The sequence below is a fragment of the Fulmarus glacialis genome, unplaced genomic scaffold (genome assembly GCF_000690835.1).
Source record: "Fulmarus glacialis isolate BGI_N327 unplaced genomic scaffold, ASM69083v1 scaffold1895, whole genome shotgun sequence".
In the NCBI taxonomy this organism is placed as follows: Eukaryota; Metazoa; Chordata; class Aves; order Procellariiformes; family Procellariidae; genus Fulmarus; species Fulmarus glacialis.
In genome coordinates, this window is record NW_009211028.1 from 13,294 (window position 1) to 28,873 (window position 15,580).

Here is a 15,580-nt window from a genome sequence, read left to right on the forward strand (position 1 = left end):
AGGGTGCCCTTACTTTTGCAGGTAGGGATCTTGTTACTCCAGGTCCCGTCCTTCAGACACTCGATTTGGAAGGAGTCGCTTTCCAGGTTATCCTGTGCAGAAGGTGCCAGCAAAAAAGCACCATCAATGTACAAAGCAAGGAAATTCGTCTCTCCATAAACAGTCAATTTCTTGGTGATTTAGTCAAGATATAGCCAGACCCCCCTGGAATAGGACTTTTCTAGCTTAAAAATGCAATAAAATCATAATGAAAAACTTGAAGAGTTTTCTTGTTGCCAGCAACTCAGTGGCATGCTGAGTGCAAAAGAACTGGAGACATTTATTCCTGTTCTAGGTGCTGGATTGGGTAAGGAGGCAGCTCTGCATGAAGGATGAGTCTGGGAGGAGATCAGAGAAATACCCAGCTCCATGTCGGAAGTCAAAGCGGGCTACTGGTTTGGAGGGAAGACAGCCACCCCATGAGTCACCCACGCTGCCCGTGGTTCTCAGCTGTTTCCCAGAGAGGGCCTGCCAAAACCCCGGCCCTCTTGACTTGCCGAAGCTGTCTCAAAGTCCCGGAGGACTGCCTGGTTTGTGGAGGCTGGCCTCTGCGGGGCTGCCCAGGAGGCTGAGCCAGTGCCCACCGAGGTGGGGAGCAGGCAGAACCCTGGCAGATCCCCCAGGGTTTTTGCTGACTTTTTCTCTGGCAGAGGTGCCAAGTCTGGCATCCTGCGAGCTGGCTGGCTCCGGAGGGATGATGAGAGGGTGGCTCGGGAAGGTGTCATCATCCTCTCTTCCTCTGCATCTTTGGGAAGGAAAGTTGGTGGCTCTCAGAGGAGGCTTTGTCCCTGCCCCTGGGAAGGGGGTAAGGATGGTGTGTGGGTTGCATTCACTCTCCCAAACAGAGATGCAGTGGTTTGGGGAGGAAGGATCCCCCCTTTCCTACCCAGGTGCCCAGCTCCACACTGTCACCCCATACCTTCAGTACTTTGTATCCAGTGTTGCAGCTGATGACAACCTGGTCTTTGAAGGTGTACTTGGCTTGGGAAGGCTCAATTTTCCCATTGATCGGTGGTTGCACCAGTGGGCATGGGTTTCCTTTGAATAAAAAGCAAATGAAGCAAAACAAACCTCAGCTGAATAAATGGAGGAAATGGAGAGTCCCAGTTCTGCCACCCAGTCCCTGTAGGAGGGTCTGAACATCCCTGCCCTCCTCTTCCTATTAGCCTACACTGGCACAGCTCAGTCAGGCCCTTCTTCTAGAAGAAGTGGAGGCTTGAGGTCTTTCCCCCAGTCCTGGGATGTCCCCTGGCTTTGGGCATTACAAGGCTGGGAGCTAATAACAGTAGCTTGTGCAATTATCCTGCCCAAAACTGCTCTGCTTTGCAATGTGGTCTTGTTTCAGGGCCCATCTGGCATAGGGAAAAAAAGCACTCTTTGAAGGGAGGGCTCTGTGTTATTCCTCTCTTCTTGTGATTTCTGGAACAGACCCTTTCTGGAGACAGGATCATGGACCACCAAACTCATCATCTCCACCTGCAGGGTTTATAAAGCCCTTCCCATTGCCCAAGCCCAGCAAACAGGGGAAAGCAGCAGGAGTTACCAATTGCTGTGTACGACAGCTTCCAGCCCCTGTTCTCTCCCGAGTTGTCACTGTGGAAGAGGATCTGCACACTGTTGGTTTGGGTTTCAATGCGTCCTGGGGACTTCTCTCCACAGAAAGGGCCAAACTCCCTATGGCCAGCTTTGATCTGCCGAGGCAAAGAAGAGCAGGTGGCTTGAGGGGGATCTTTGATCCCTGAGGATTGCTTCACCCTGAGGCTGATGGATGGGGCTGCAGTGGGGTCAGTGGGACTTAAGAACCATGTGTTGGGGGGATGTGAACTGAAAGAGGGTCACTATTGGCTGAGAAGGTCAAAACCAGATGTGGCAAGAGACATGGGTTCAATTGAGCACAGGGCTCCTGCTGGCTTCATCACCCCCATTTAGACCAGGGCAATTTTGGTCCCATCACCAGGGCACCGGGGAAACAACAGGAGAGCGGGACACGAGGAGTGTGCAGAGCCCAGCTCACCTTGATGTAGTCATAAGGACAGGTCACCTCAGGGTGGTCTTCCACATCAAAGCTGTCCTCGAAGCTCAGGGTGATGAAGAAACCCTCCTCCAGCTCAATGCGGTACAGGCAGTCCGAGCTCTTGGGGTAGGGGCTGGGGAAGTCAGCGCTGGCAACCACCCCACTCCTCTGGGTGTAGAGGTTGTCACTGCACTCCACTGAAACACAGCCATGGCTTTCTCCACACAGCCCTGACCATGCTCAGGAGCCATCCCAGTGGAGTGGGATCTACTGGGTGGGTCCACGGACCCTGAATATGGGTCCATGCAAGGAGAACCTCACACAGCCAACCTCCAAATATGCATGTGGCATAGAGGTCCTGAGAGCTAATCCCAGCTAATCTACATGATGCAGATTCAAAGCAGAGACTAAGTCTTTTAATTTCTCTGACTTGAGGAGGTCTATAGGGCTCAGATGAGGAGCACAGCCCATGGACAAACCACATCTCCTTCCCATGCAAGAGGACTGCAGGCCTTGGGCTCTCTCCAGTCCCAGGCTATTGGTTTGTAGGGCAGGAGGCACCTTGTTCCTCCTGGCAGCAAGAGAGGGCAGTTTTGCCTGTGTTTGGCAGGTCTGTTGCCTGCTCAGGGACCCCTCTGTGTGACCATCCCCACGTCTGAGCTGTGCCTGGGTGGTACCTTTGCAGGTCCTGTTGTCGGAGTGGAGGATGTAGCCAAACCTGCAGGAGCAGTAGTACCCGCCAATGTAGTTGTGGCAGGAGTGGGGTCACATGCCAGCTCCTCGTCGCTTTTCTCCAGGCATTCGTCCACATCTAGGATGGAGATAACAAGGAAGGGAGGTCACCCTACAGCCTCCCCCCCCCCATCACTCCTCGCGGGGACATTTGTCACAACACTGAGAAATTTGTTGTCCCATGTGGTGGGTCACATGAGCACCCAGTGAGTCCCATATGGCCCAAGGGCTGCACACAAGGACTTCTCTTGCTAGGGTCCCCAAGACCAGCCTGGGATGTGATCCTAGCAAATTCGTTATGCTACTGTAGCAAGCTGGTCCTGCAAGCTTAACCCCTGCTTACCCACGGCGGTGTAATGGGCGTCGAAGCCGGTGAAGCGTTCTTCGTTGGAGAAGTCGGACCTGAACGTAAGCCCCATGTAGGGCCCTGGGGACAGGATCACTTGCTGGCCGGGAGCCTGCTCTGTGTCTGTTGTCTCCCTGCCACAGAAGGTTGCCAGCTCCTGGTCCTCAGCTTCAATCTGTTAGCAGAAAGAATGGGTGAGCGCTCGGCATGGCTAGGGTGTCTGCAAGCCTGGAGAGCCCACGGTGCTTTCCTAGGGGAGGTCAGGCTGGGCATGGAGTCTTGATCTGCACCTGAGAGTTCACATCCCTGCCTACGCTTGCCCAGCCTGTCCCCTGCCAGGGCTCAGCAGTGTTTCTGTGGGGCAGGCTGTCCATCTGGCAGCCTCTGATGGCCACGGCCTAAGGATGCACCTCTGCACCCCTGGGTGCTGCGTCCCGCTCAGCCCTGAGCTGCCTTGGCCCTAAAAATCAATTTCCATCCATTCCCGCTCCATTCACCTCACCTTCTGCAGCCAAGCGTCACCCTGGGGATGCTCAGAGCATGGCAGGTCTGACTCCCACTGCTCCGGCTTTCTGAGATGCTGTTACTGCAGTAAAGCAATTAAATGGTTTCTCCAAAATGAACACAGGGACTCAGGTCTGCCCGCTCTTGCCTGTGGTCACCCTCTGAAGCAGATGCTGAGAGAGCAGGTAGCATCTGGGATGTAGGGAGGAGCTGGGGGGTGTAAGGGGAGGATGCAGGGAAGGAGCCTGTTTGGGAGGTAGGGTGAGGACGTGGGCAGGTGGCACCGAAGAAGGGGTGTGAAAATCAGCCCCGGGCCATGTCGTTCCCACTCAGAGCTGTCAGTACCTGAGATGCTCCCCCTCGCCTCCTCCCTCAGCCCAAATGCTGATCCAGGCAGCAGCATCTATGTGAGGGCTGTGCTGCTGGGAGGGCCCTGGCACCCCAGAGGAGCCCGTGCCCATCGGTTTTGCATCAGCTCAAAGCAGCAGCCTTAATTTGGATGGTGTTTCTGTCCCCTGGGCTGGCTTGGACAAGCTTGGTCTTGTCTCTGCCACCCAGGATTCTTGGCTGGTTCCAAACCTGCAGTACCAGGCACTGTTTGGACTCAGAGCCACATGCCCAGAGGGCTACAGGAGGGGACCAACGGGCCAATGTGCCCTGTTGTCATGTCAGCATGCTCACTAGCTGCTACGTGCATCCCTTTAAAGCACAGCCATGCCCATGCCTTCAAGCACTGTAATCCCTGCAGAAAACCCTCCAGTTTTCCATGGAAACCCCCTTCCTTTGCTTTTCCTCGCCGTTTTCCCCAGGACCATTTCAGCATTGTCCCCATCTCCGTCTGCAAATCCCACTCCCAGCCCCTGTCATGACCACAAGCTCTCCCAGCTCGTTCCCAACACCCTGCCTGTTTTCCCCCAGGGGATTTGAATATGAATAACCCCTCGGCTGAGGAATGCGATGAACACCACCACGCCAGCTCCCGCTGTCATGCCAAGCCAAAGCTATTGAGGCCGTGATGAAGCGTGCAGTCCCCCAGCCCATGCCAGGGGAAAACAGCCGCCTGCTCGGGGACCCGCGGGGTCCCGGAGGTGTTGCAATGCCGTCCTCGGCTTGCGTGGCCTCGGCGAGGCAAGGTCCTCCTTGAGGAGGATGGCTGCATCCCCATCTCCTGGAGACCCTCGGAATGTGCCAGCCAGGGACGGTCCGGGTCTGAAAGGGAAATTTCCCAGGGCTGAACAAGCAGGCGGAAACTTGCTCACACCAGGGAAAGCCAACGTGGAAATGGCAACTCAGCACGCCTTGATATTGCCTCCAGATATTTTCCATCCTCTCATACAAGCTGGAGCTGGCCAGAAAAGAGAGAGACTTTCCGATGATAAATTTTCAGAATTTGGAGAAAAAACACGCGCCCCACATTGGGACAAAAACCCAAATGAATTTTATTTTCTTTTTGTGAAACAGCATTCTGAAAAAAAAAAAGGAAAACAAGTAATTTGGGATCCATCTGGTTTCAATTCTTTTGAAATATACTGTGGTGCTTTAGAATCTCTTTTAAATCTGAAAGAAAGATTGTTTTGAAATGAAATAGTGTTTCAGACTGAAAAACGGGAGTGCCATCACCAAAAGTGAAGGAAAATGGCATTTCGGCCCCGACACACAGACTTGACTGCGCAAGCGCGCGGCACGCATCCTTTTCTGCAGAAACTGCTTTTTCTTAAGGAAAGCTTAAGAAGGAAGCTTAAGAATTGCCCCTGGGAAGGAGCAATTTCCAGCCAGCTCCTCTGTGTGGGGCTGGTGGCTGTCACCTCTACAGGGACACACGAGCCACCGTGTGAGCTCCCATCCCTCTCCTCCAGCCCCGGCCGGTAGAACCAACAGCACAGCATCACCGAAGCACAGGAAAACCTCACCGGTGCCCCGTGTTTCAGCCCAAGGATGCTCCCGCCATGGGGCCAGCCCCAACTCCGCCCCAGCATCCCTGGATACAGCCCTGGAGCAGCAGGATGAGGCCCGGGAGAGCCGTGCTCTCCTCGCTGAAGGTATCCACAGCCCCTTATCTGTGACGGGTCCCATGCCCCAAGCTACAGGGAGCAGAGACAGCCCTCCAGCAGTAAACTAAACAGAGAGGTCATCATCCCTGGTTAATATTTGCTTCTTCTGCTGAGGACTGTATACTTTTTCATAGATCATTTACATCCAGCGAGCAGGCTGGTAATTAAATCCTGGTTGTTTGTTTGGAGTTTCTCCCTCTCGGGTCATGATGTCGACGTTTTCACTAGAGAAGATGTGTCCCTGAGGGAAATACCAATTGCCGCAGAGAAATTCCCTATAAAAATACGCTGAAAGTATCCTCCTTTGAAAAATAAAATATAGCGGCACTCTCGTGCCTTAAATTTACCCTTGCCACTGCCTCCTGCTGTCTTCCCTGCTTCTGCTTGCCTCCTCATTCCCTCCTTAAGATTTCTGCCCCTCTGGATGGAGGCAGATGGAGGTCCCTCCCCGGCTGTGACTTTGCCCCCCTGCATTTTGGCTTGGGCTGTGGCTAAGAGAAATGGTGACCCAAGCCATGTGGCCCCCTCTCTGCCCCATATTGATTTCCTGCTTTGGGGCAGGAGGCAGGAGCTGGGGTGCCCTGGCTCGGCAGCAAAGAAACGCTGCCCCAGGGCACGGGCTGCTGGGGATGCTGGAGCAGCGATGCTCCGGAGATCCCTCCTGCAGCGGGCGGGTTAACGAAATGCCACAAACACCAAGGGGAATTTGGCCCGGCAGTTCAGTGTCTGCCGCTGGAGAGGAGCAGGCAGCCGGCAATAAGGAAACGCAGCCGCCACCCCCCCCTCCAGCCCTCCAGGAATGCACTAATTGGACTGATGAAGGCCAAACATACCACTTGTAATATATATAAATGGCTCATTAGGCAGAGAAATCGCGGCGCTGGGCTGAAGACACTGGGAACATGACATGGAGAGGAGACGCTCAGAGACAGGGAAGGGCACGAAACAGCCCCTGCCGAGCTGCCTTGCAGTTAGAGTGCACGCAAGAAGGCAACACCCAGATGAATGGGTTTTTTCTGCAAAATCACCGATGCTGCTGCTGCGGCTGACTGTTGGAAATGAGGCTCCCAGCAAGAGCCTCCATCTAAGTCTCCTGGAAATCCTCTCCCCAACATGCATGCATCCTCTCCCTGATATATGTTAAGGGTCCTTTTGTGTGCAGACGTGCACCTGAATTTCCACAGGAACATACATGGCAGCCGTGCCATGGGGGAAAGGGAAGGATGGCTGGTTTCCCCTGCTGTGGACTTGGCTTGGCATCTGGAGACTGTCCCCCCCCGTGGGTTGCTGCACCCACATGCCCTATTTCTGGGCCAGGCCTGTTCCCTGGGGGGGCTGGGCGTGCAAGGAGAGCCCAGGCGGAATGCTGGGGTGCTGATGGAGCTGCTGGCCGGCTCCCATGCCTGATCCTCCTTCCCCTGCACAGGGGTGACTGTGGTCCCCAGTGGTGCAGTGGGTGGCTGGTGCCACCAGACTCCTCTGTGCAGAGCCAACAGGATGGGAAAGGTGTGCAGCAAAGCCCTGGGCTCTCCCCTCCTCCCAGCTGCTTCCCGGGATTTGAAGTGCTCCTCTTGGGACCCCACAGCCGCGGGGCATGGATTACCCCCTGGCTGAGGTTGGCCGAGAGCACCAAAAGAAGATGCTCTTCTCCTGACCCCGCAGTTCATGCCAAGCCCTGATTTGTGCTTTTTCCTCCTCCTTTGAGCAGAGGAAGGTGTACATGGGTCCTGTGCACCCTTCTCACAGCCCCAGGCTGCGCATGCACTTCTCTGAACATAGCATCGAGCTCCTTTCCTGGCCCTGCATGGCCCCTGCCAGTGCCAGAGCACCGAGGGTGTCCCCAGGGACGCTGCCGCCAAGTGCTCGGCACGGCGCAGCACGCAGCCCTGCCCCATGTGAATCGCCTGCGGGAGGGGATGGCATACTGCGAACCCAGGACGTTGCATGAAAAGCTGATTTGCTATTCACCCTAAACACCATGCCAAACCTCAGGGGGGACGCGGCTCTGTCACATCGCAAATTTTTCACAATCCTCCTCCCGTCCCCGAGCGCCGCTTCCCAGGGTGGTGGCACTAGCTGATGCTGTGCCTGCAGCCCTGCCTCTCCAGCTTGGCCCATACCCCTGTTTTCCCCTCACCAGCCCCTCACCAGGGCCAGCAAAAATTGCCTCCTGCGCTTGGTTGAGCCCCTGGCCACCCTCAGGCAAATTTATTTGCAGCCACTGGTTTGGCCTGAGATGCCTGGCCAGCTCCTGGACACCCACACATGGGGTTAGTAGGAGTTCCGCCTGGGTGAGCACCCAATGGCACAGATCCTTCCTGGGGACACAGGTGTGAATAGCAGCTGCAGAAAAAGTGTCCCAAGTGCCACATGTGGGCAGAAGTCTGAATGCAACATGAAGAGCTGCATCTAAGGGAGGCTTTGGTTGTGTCAGGGGAGATGGAACCCACTGGACCCACAAAGTGTCACGGACCCCTCTGCCCTCCTGCCCCCATGCACAGTTGGAGGCACCCATCACAGATGTCCCCTGGGCTTGAAGAAGTGAAGGGAAAGCCCTGTGGCATGTGCTGAAACCTGCCGGGTCTCAAGCACGTGCCATCCTGAGTCAGGACTCAGAGGTAGGGATTGGGGTGAAGAGATGTAACCCCACAAGGACCATGAGCCAGCAAGGACTTGCCATGGGCTGACTGGGGGGAAATCCTCTCACCACAGGCCCCATCTTCACTTCAATGAAGGAGCTGGTCCCAAGCTGGCTGCCAAGCCCTCAGGGGCTGATTTCATTCTAGGGCTTGACCGAGCGATGTGCAAAACTTCATGGATGGCACCCCAGGCTCAGATCTCCCTAAGCTCAGGAATTTATTCGTGAAGGCCCCTCAGAAGTCAGGATTTCATCTCCCATCTCTGGCCCTCCACTGGGATTTCATCTCCCATCTCCCTGCCTCTGCCACAGCGCTCCTCAGTGACACTAGTCAAGTCACTTAACCTGATTTCCTGGTCACGGCTGTGGCTTTTGGGGTGCCCCGGGCCAGGGCTGGAGACTTGTGTGCAAAAGTGCTCAGTGCTGGATGACCCCAGAAAGGAGCTGGGCAAACCATGTTGAGATCCCCTGCAAATGAGGAACCCCCAAATCAGCTCCCTGGGGACAGCGATGAGCCGAGGAGCACGGCGGAGGGCAGGAGCTGAAGGCCCAGCGTGGATGGCTGCTCCTTCCCCATCCCCCTGGACCTGGCGGGAGGCTGAGGGCGGCCATCCAAAACCCAGGGAGAGGCTGTCTCCGACGTGCTGGGGCCCGGAGCCCGGCTTTCCGAGGCAGCGTGTGGCTGGTGTTTCCTATCCGCATGGGGCTTCTTCCGAGTGGGTATTTTGGGGGTGGCTGTTCCTCCCGTTCCTCCTCGCTCGCTTTCTTACTGAAGTACCACTCCCCCTCTCTGCCATCCCCGTTTGCACAAACAAGCCTCCTGGCCTGTTAGCATTTCTTTAGGAGCCATGTTCTTTTTATATATATACACACACCCCCGCATATATGTGTATATATATAAATAAACAGCTATTGTTTTAATTAGCCATTGTTTCAGAGCTCTGGAAACTGTTCCCTCTGAAGACCACCCCGAAGGCAGAGATCTGCGCGAGTTTACAGCTCGGCTCGCCCTGAGCTTGCCACTCAGGATGACTTTCTACACTGCTCGAGAGCTTGGGCGTGTGGGCAGCCGAGGAGGTAAGGAAAGCAAAGGCCAGGGCACGGCGGCTTTCTGCCTGTCCTGGGCTGGGTGCCCACCTTGCATCGGGGCTGTTCAGCCCCCATTTTGACCTCCTTCTTATGGCAGTCAAGATGATGAAGACCCTGATGGAGAGCCCAGTCAGACCCATGGTCAGAACAAACAAGAAGGTGTTTCTTCACACACACACACAGAGGCGTATAATCATATGTTTAACCTGTGCAACTCTCTGCCACAGGATGCTGCAGAGATTCAAGTCACCCATGAGTTCAGAAAGCAATGGTACAAGTTCATGGAGGGGGAATCCATTGAGAGTCATCGAAGGCAGAGGTACCACCTGTGGCTTTCTGAGCATCTTCACTGGGACTGGCAGAGTATTACAGAGAAGCACCTATATGTGTTGGGTCTGTAATTACGTTCCATAGCCATGCACTGTTGGCCTCTGTCAAAGAGCGGGCTGATGCTGTTTTTATGTCTTGTGCTGATGCAGACAGGACTGGGCACACAGACCCAAGGAGGAAAATAGCCATGGAGTCATTTGCTGCTCTCCTTAACATTTTCTTAGCTAGTAGTTTAGCAGCATCAAGATTGCACCCCTACTCAGCAGAGTAGCCTACAGATCTCCCGTAATCCATCCATTTTCAGCACTTTTAAAGTGTAATTCTGTGGTGGAGGCTCCGCAAGCTGAGTTACAGCCCCAAGCAAATTTATACAGCTGAGATCTAAATCCCTGTGAAAAATATCGCCTTCTTATGGAAATCCAGCGGCAGGGAGAGCTATGGTGCCAAGTTGGCACCATGGCCAAATAACAGGGAGTCTTATGAAAAAGGAAGAATGAGCAGGGGGTGAAGGGCGGGAGGAGGGGTAAAGCTTGGAATGGGGAAAATTTCCAAGAAATCCGCTCCTTGAGCTTATTGGGTTTTCAAAGCAATATATCTCTATATATGTCCCTGGCCCTTGTGCTTGGAGAAGATCCAGGAGAAGCAGAAAGAACTAATCAAACCTCAATGAGAGCTGTTAGTAGCAGAAAGAGTGCCAGCACAAAGGGGAAATTAAAGCAGTGAACAACAGATCCTAGAGGAAAAAAACCACAAATGTTTGCTTTGCTTTCTTAGGGCAAGAATAAAATAATAATTTCAGTTAGCTGGCAGCTAGCACCAAGGCTGAGTTCTGTGGTTCCAGACCTGGGTGCAACCTCCACCTGCCTCTGTGCGGAGGGGCAGGGTGAGGCTTGTGCCTGGTGATGGGGTAAGGCATGTTCAGCCAGGCAAACCTAGAAAGCACCTGCTTGCTACTGCTGGCCTGCTAGAAAGCACCAAACCCAACCAAGTTCAAAGATAGGGAGAACCCAGCCTCCTGGATGTGAAGGAGAGCCTTGCTTGGAGAGACCTGTGGTGCAAGAGGCAAGGATGCTCTGTGGCACTGCAGTGTGTGGCCCACCGCAGTTTCTGATGGGTTACTGCCCAGCAATGAAGCAGGATGAAACCTTTTGTGGTTTTGGCTGTGACAGCTCCCTGGGACCCTCCATAGCTTGTTTGTGCTGCAGGTATTTGCTAGCAGTGGCCCTGAAATTTTCTGTCAGATGTGAAATGGGTTTGCATTGAACCCAAGGGAGCCTTTGGGTCTGTGCCCTGCGGCTTGAGGGAGGCTCTGCTTGCAGACCCCAACTTGAGCATCAAGCTCAGGTCTAACCTTTCCCTTTTGCTTCCCTGAGGGCTGGACAGGGTGTCCCAAGAGCCTGCAAGCCGCAGCCAGGGATCCAGGCTGGCTGCAAGGTGCACCCATGGCCATGGCCTGGCAAAGGGTGCCCAACTCAGGGGTCCTCCTTGCACATGGCTGGCATCAGAGTGGCACTGGGGGTTTCACCACAGGGGTTTCATCAGCCCCTAGGTGTGTAAATCTCATTGGGTCCAATGAGAATTAGGTGCCCAAATACTTTCAGAAATCTGGTCCTCTGTGGGTAAGCTCTGAATCTGGTGTCCCACTCACTGTTAGTCCAATGGATGTTGTCAGCTTACCTGTGCTCTCCCCGTTGTCCACTGGACTGACAACTCCTGTGCCCAATAAATGGGGAAAAACATTCCCCAAATGGGGAAAAGCTTGTTCCCAGCTTTTCCAGCCTTACCCTCTCTCAGCGGGCCAAACAGGCCTGCTGTCTACCCCACCATCTGCCCCGTGATATCACAGCTCACCTTCACATAGTCATATTCACAGAGGTAGGATGACTCCAAGTCAAAATGCATGAAGTACAGCTTGATTTTAAATCCGTCAGGCACAGAGATGTTCCATGTCACTTCCGAGTCACTGGGATAGGAATCGGGGAAGTTGGGAGACTGGATCTCCCCAAACATGTCTGTCAGCTCGATGGCATCGGCCAGGCAGAGCAGCAAGGCACAAAAGGACCAGGTCAGGGGGTACCTGGAAAACACATGAGGAGATGAAATGAAACTCTGGCAATGCCAAAACCTGTTGAGGGCTCAGTCTCTTTTCCCAAGTGGGTCGTGTAAGGTCACACACTTGAAACGGCTGGGAGAGGCGGTGCAGCACCATGTCACCCTGAGCAAACCCCCTGCCAAGCCGCGGGGAGGTGGAGGTGAGGGTGGGAGCTGCACGTGGCTCCCAGGAGGGGAAAGATCCTTTGAAAGGTGGGTGACGCGGGTGCCACGCACCATGCAAAGGCACCTCCACAGCTCCCAGCCAGCTCCGGATGCCATCAGGAGCTCAGTGTTTCTCATGCTTCTGGGAGCAACAGCCGCTGGCAACACGTCCTTTAACTAATGGGGCTCTGATGGGAAAATCTTCATTTAATGGAAGAATAAACATAAGGACGCTTAATAAAATAATGATGCTTTCTAAATAGGTTTAATGAAAGCATCATGGCAATAACTGCTAAGTATCATTATTATTATTACTGCTTAGCCTCATCCTGCCAAATTGCGATTGTTGACTCTCAATAAACAGCACACGACTTTGCAGCTGGGCAAGGATGGACTGGGGCCCCAGCAGTGTTACTCTCCACTATTTTCTGTTTTTCTCTCTTCTCTTCTCTTCTCTTCTCTTCTCTTCTCTTCTCTTCTCTTCTCTTCTCTTCTCTTCTCTTCTCTTCTCTTCTCTTCTCTTCTCTTCTCTTCTCTTCTCTTCTCTTCTCTTCTCTTCTCTTCTCTTCTCTTCTCTTCTCTTCTCTTCTCTTCTCTTCTCTTCTCTTCTCTTCTCTTCTCCCCTTCCCTTCTCTTCTCTTCCCTTCCCTTCCCTTCCCTTCTCTTCCCTTCCCTTCCCTTCCCTTCCCTTCCCTTCCCTTTTTGCTTTCTTTTCCTTTCTTCTTTTTCTCCTCAATTCTTCGGGTACCACTCACCCCAGATGGAGAAGCACACAGAGGTTGAGATCCTTAGAGATCTTTTGTCATCAAACTCAGCTTTTAAAAAAATCTCAGCCTAAAGAGTTTGTCCCAACTTGTTACCAACTTGTTTGTCCCAGAGGAGGGCAGAGAGGACAGGTAAATCCGTGGCAGTCCAGCTGACCTTCCACCAGCCTCGAGCTCCATTTAGGGACGAAAGTGAGCATGAACCGAGTATTTCTCCGTGCAAGGGGAGAACACCACCTGTGCTGGAGGTGCAAACACAAAAGCCTGTGTGTTTTTGGGACCCAGAAAGAGGAGTAGACCTCAGGCTCTTTACACCCAGTGGAGTGCACAAAGGAAAAGAAACATGCAGGAAATTAGAGCCATTAGAGACAAAAATTTCCGCTTTCTAAAATAGGTACTAAGGCCTGGCAAAGGCTTGTAGGTGTGTATTACAGGCGCTGGAACTACTCTCATGTGCACGTACACCCGGTTTCAAAATCAGGGCTTGATTTAGGTATGCTGGTGAGGAAATTGAAGCTATATAAGTGGATTATTTTTAACCTGTCTGTGCTCTTTCAAAACCAGGGCAGTAGATTTCTGGGGCTCATTTGCGTAGTGCCATCACTTTTCCCAGTTCTCCATTACAAAGCAAAATTAATAGGAGCTGAGAAATTTGGATCGATTTTTCTTTCAAGCAGAGTGAGGTTGAACATGCCTTTTTCTGACAGCTTGTCTGAAACCACAAAAATGCGTGAAGGGAAAATCTGTTTCTCCTCTGGTCAGAGTACATGCACGGGGCTGGATGCTCAGCTGGTGTAAATGGGCATCACCGCCTTGACTTGAATGGGCCGTTTGCCGGTGCAACTCTCTGCTTTCCCTTTAAACAGGGGAGGAAAAAAACATCAAACTTCTTTCCCATGCCAGGAAAGTCTTAACCTCACGTAAAAGTGATAAACGACTGTAGCGTGCGCAGAAACCTGAAGCCCATGCAGCACGTCCAGCCTCGCTCGCACCTTTCGCCCATGGACCATGGCAGAGCGGTACAGCCGGGCTGCGTGCCCGTCACCCGAGGCTCCCTTCGGCTCTGCCGGGATGCCGGCACGCAAGCCAGGCTGCAGCACGAAGCCGAGGCATGAGCAACGCCTCGTTTGCTGGCAGATGGGGAAACCGAAGCTACGGTCATCAGAGAGAATGGCCCCCCTGCCCGGCCGTGCCCCGAGACCACAGTGTGCGGGACCCCAGGGTCAGCCCGTCGCGGAGGTACTCACCTCATTTTGCTGCCGGGAGGGTTTGCCGGTGGGTTTGGCATGGAAGATTGCCGGTTGGTTTGCGGGGGACGTCTTTGCCTCCTTCCAAACGCTCCGCCGTCCGCCTTATCTCTGTCCAGAGATTTGCGAGCGTGTGCGCGCCTATGTGTGTGTGCGTCTGGAGTTGTCTGGCATTTTCCATGCAGGTCACGCCTTCCCCTGCCTGCAACCGTTCCCCACATCCCCACAGGCACGCAGGCAGACCTGCCTGCATTGGAGCCGTCCTCCCCGCCGCCACCCGCCCGTCGCTCCCTCCTCTCCCGCCGCGGGGCTGCCCGTGCGCTCCAGCAAAAGCCGCGGCATTCAGCGAAGTTTTTGTCTTCCCTAATCTCCAGAGTTTTGTGTGTGTGTGTGCGCCCATGCACATTGTGTTTTCTCTCTTTTTTTTTTCCCCCTACAGCCTGCTTTGCCAGATGGCTAACATTTGCCTCTCAATAGGGTCGGAGGCTCCAGCAAAAACAGAAGGCAAGAAAGTGTGAAAAAAAACCTGAGCGGGGATAAATAGCTTTAGTGGTGGTGCTGCAGCTGGGATCGGTGCTCGGGACTTGCTTTTGGCTTCTCCGCTCAGTGCTGTGCAGCGTTTGGGATGGGAATCTAGTTTCCAAGAAACTTTCAAGTTGTGACAGTCCGAATAATATCAAGACCTAGTTTGCAGCCTCCTGCAGGAGGAATTGCTGGGTTCAGCATTTTGTCCCAGGGCAAAAGAGCAGCTTTAGCTGTGGACTCTGCTCACGAGTGAGAACTTTAAACACTGAAGTTACAGGTTTTGAGCCTGATTCCCTCCTGTCGAGGAAACAGGTAAAACATGAACACTCCCCACTAAGCCACAGGAGATTCATTCCCTTCCCCGTGCCAGGCACAAACCAACCCAAACCCCTCTTGTCTGCATAGCTAAGCAGGAGGAAGATCTATCTGGGCTGCAAACAAGGGAACAGCCCGTAGGAAGTCAAAGGATGCGAGTCCAGAAATGACACCCTCGGAGACATGAAGAGCAAAACTTTAATAGCTGTTTACCAACTTCAGCTTGAGTTGGTTAATGTAAACCCTGCAGACATCCACTGGCAGGCACGGATACATATGCGGCGTGTTAAAAGGCACAAACAAGAGAGGGAAGAGGCAGGGAAACAGGGATGTGTTGGCACCACTCCTGGAGCAGCAGCTCCCAGCCCTCCCCGGACTCCCCAGCTCGCTGATGTCAGGCTGCGGCGCCGCCGTTAAAGGGGCGACGTTGACTCCAGCCTCTGCGGCGGCTGCAGCCCCTTCAGCCATCCCGGAGAAGCTGGGAGGGAAGGGGATAGAGTGAAGAAAATAGCGTTTTCCTCATTTTCCATTTCTTGTCTTTGTGCTCTGGGGGGTGACGGTTCCCGTGCAGAAGCCACTTCTCTTGCTCCTGTGGATCTCTGGTTCTGCGCTGGGGAAGAAATGGTACCTAGGAGACTCAGTCAAGTAAAATAGAGAAATATGAGTGGAAAAGCACTAGGAAAATAGCACAAAGGCTCTGGTCAAAGGGAAGATCTCAGTCTGCCATTAT

At 53.6% G+C, this 15,580-nt stretch overlaps 1 protein-coding gene across 1 annotated transcript in view; it reads right to left on the bottom strand.

Annotated features, from left to right (window-relative positions):
* LOC104076480 (mannan-binding lectin serine protease 1-like) overlaps nucleotides 1-14,231 on the bottom strand; it is a 25,944-nt gene extending 11,713 nt beyond the window's left edge. Inside the window, 9 exon segments of the mRNA XM_009577366.1 lie at nucleotides 14-92; nucleotides 959-1,077; nucleotides 1,583-1,730; nucleotides 2,054-2,250; nucleotides 2,731-2,815; nucleotides 2,818-2,864; nucleotides 3,129-3,306; nucleotides 11,595-11,820; nucleotides 14,011-14,231. Coding sequence (XP_009575661.1) covers nucleotides 14-92; nucleotides 959-1,077; nucleotides 1,583-1,730; nucleotides 2,054-2,250; nucleotides 2,731-2,815; nucleotides 2,818-2,864; nucleotides 3,129-3,306; nucleotides 11,595-11,820; nucleotides 14,011-14,231 — 1,300 coding nt within the window.
* Nucleotides 14,232-15,580: the final 1,349 nt, after the last annotated feature.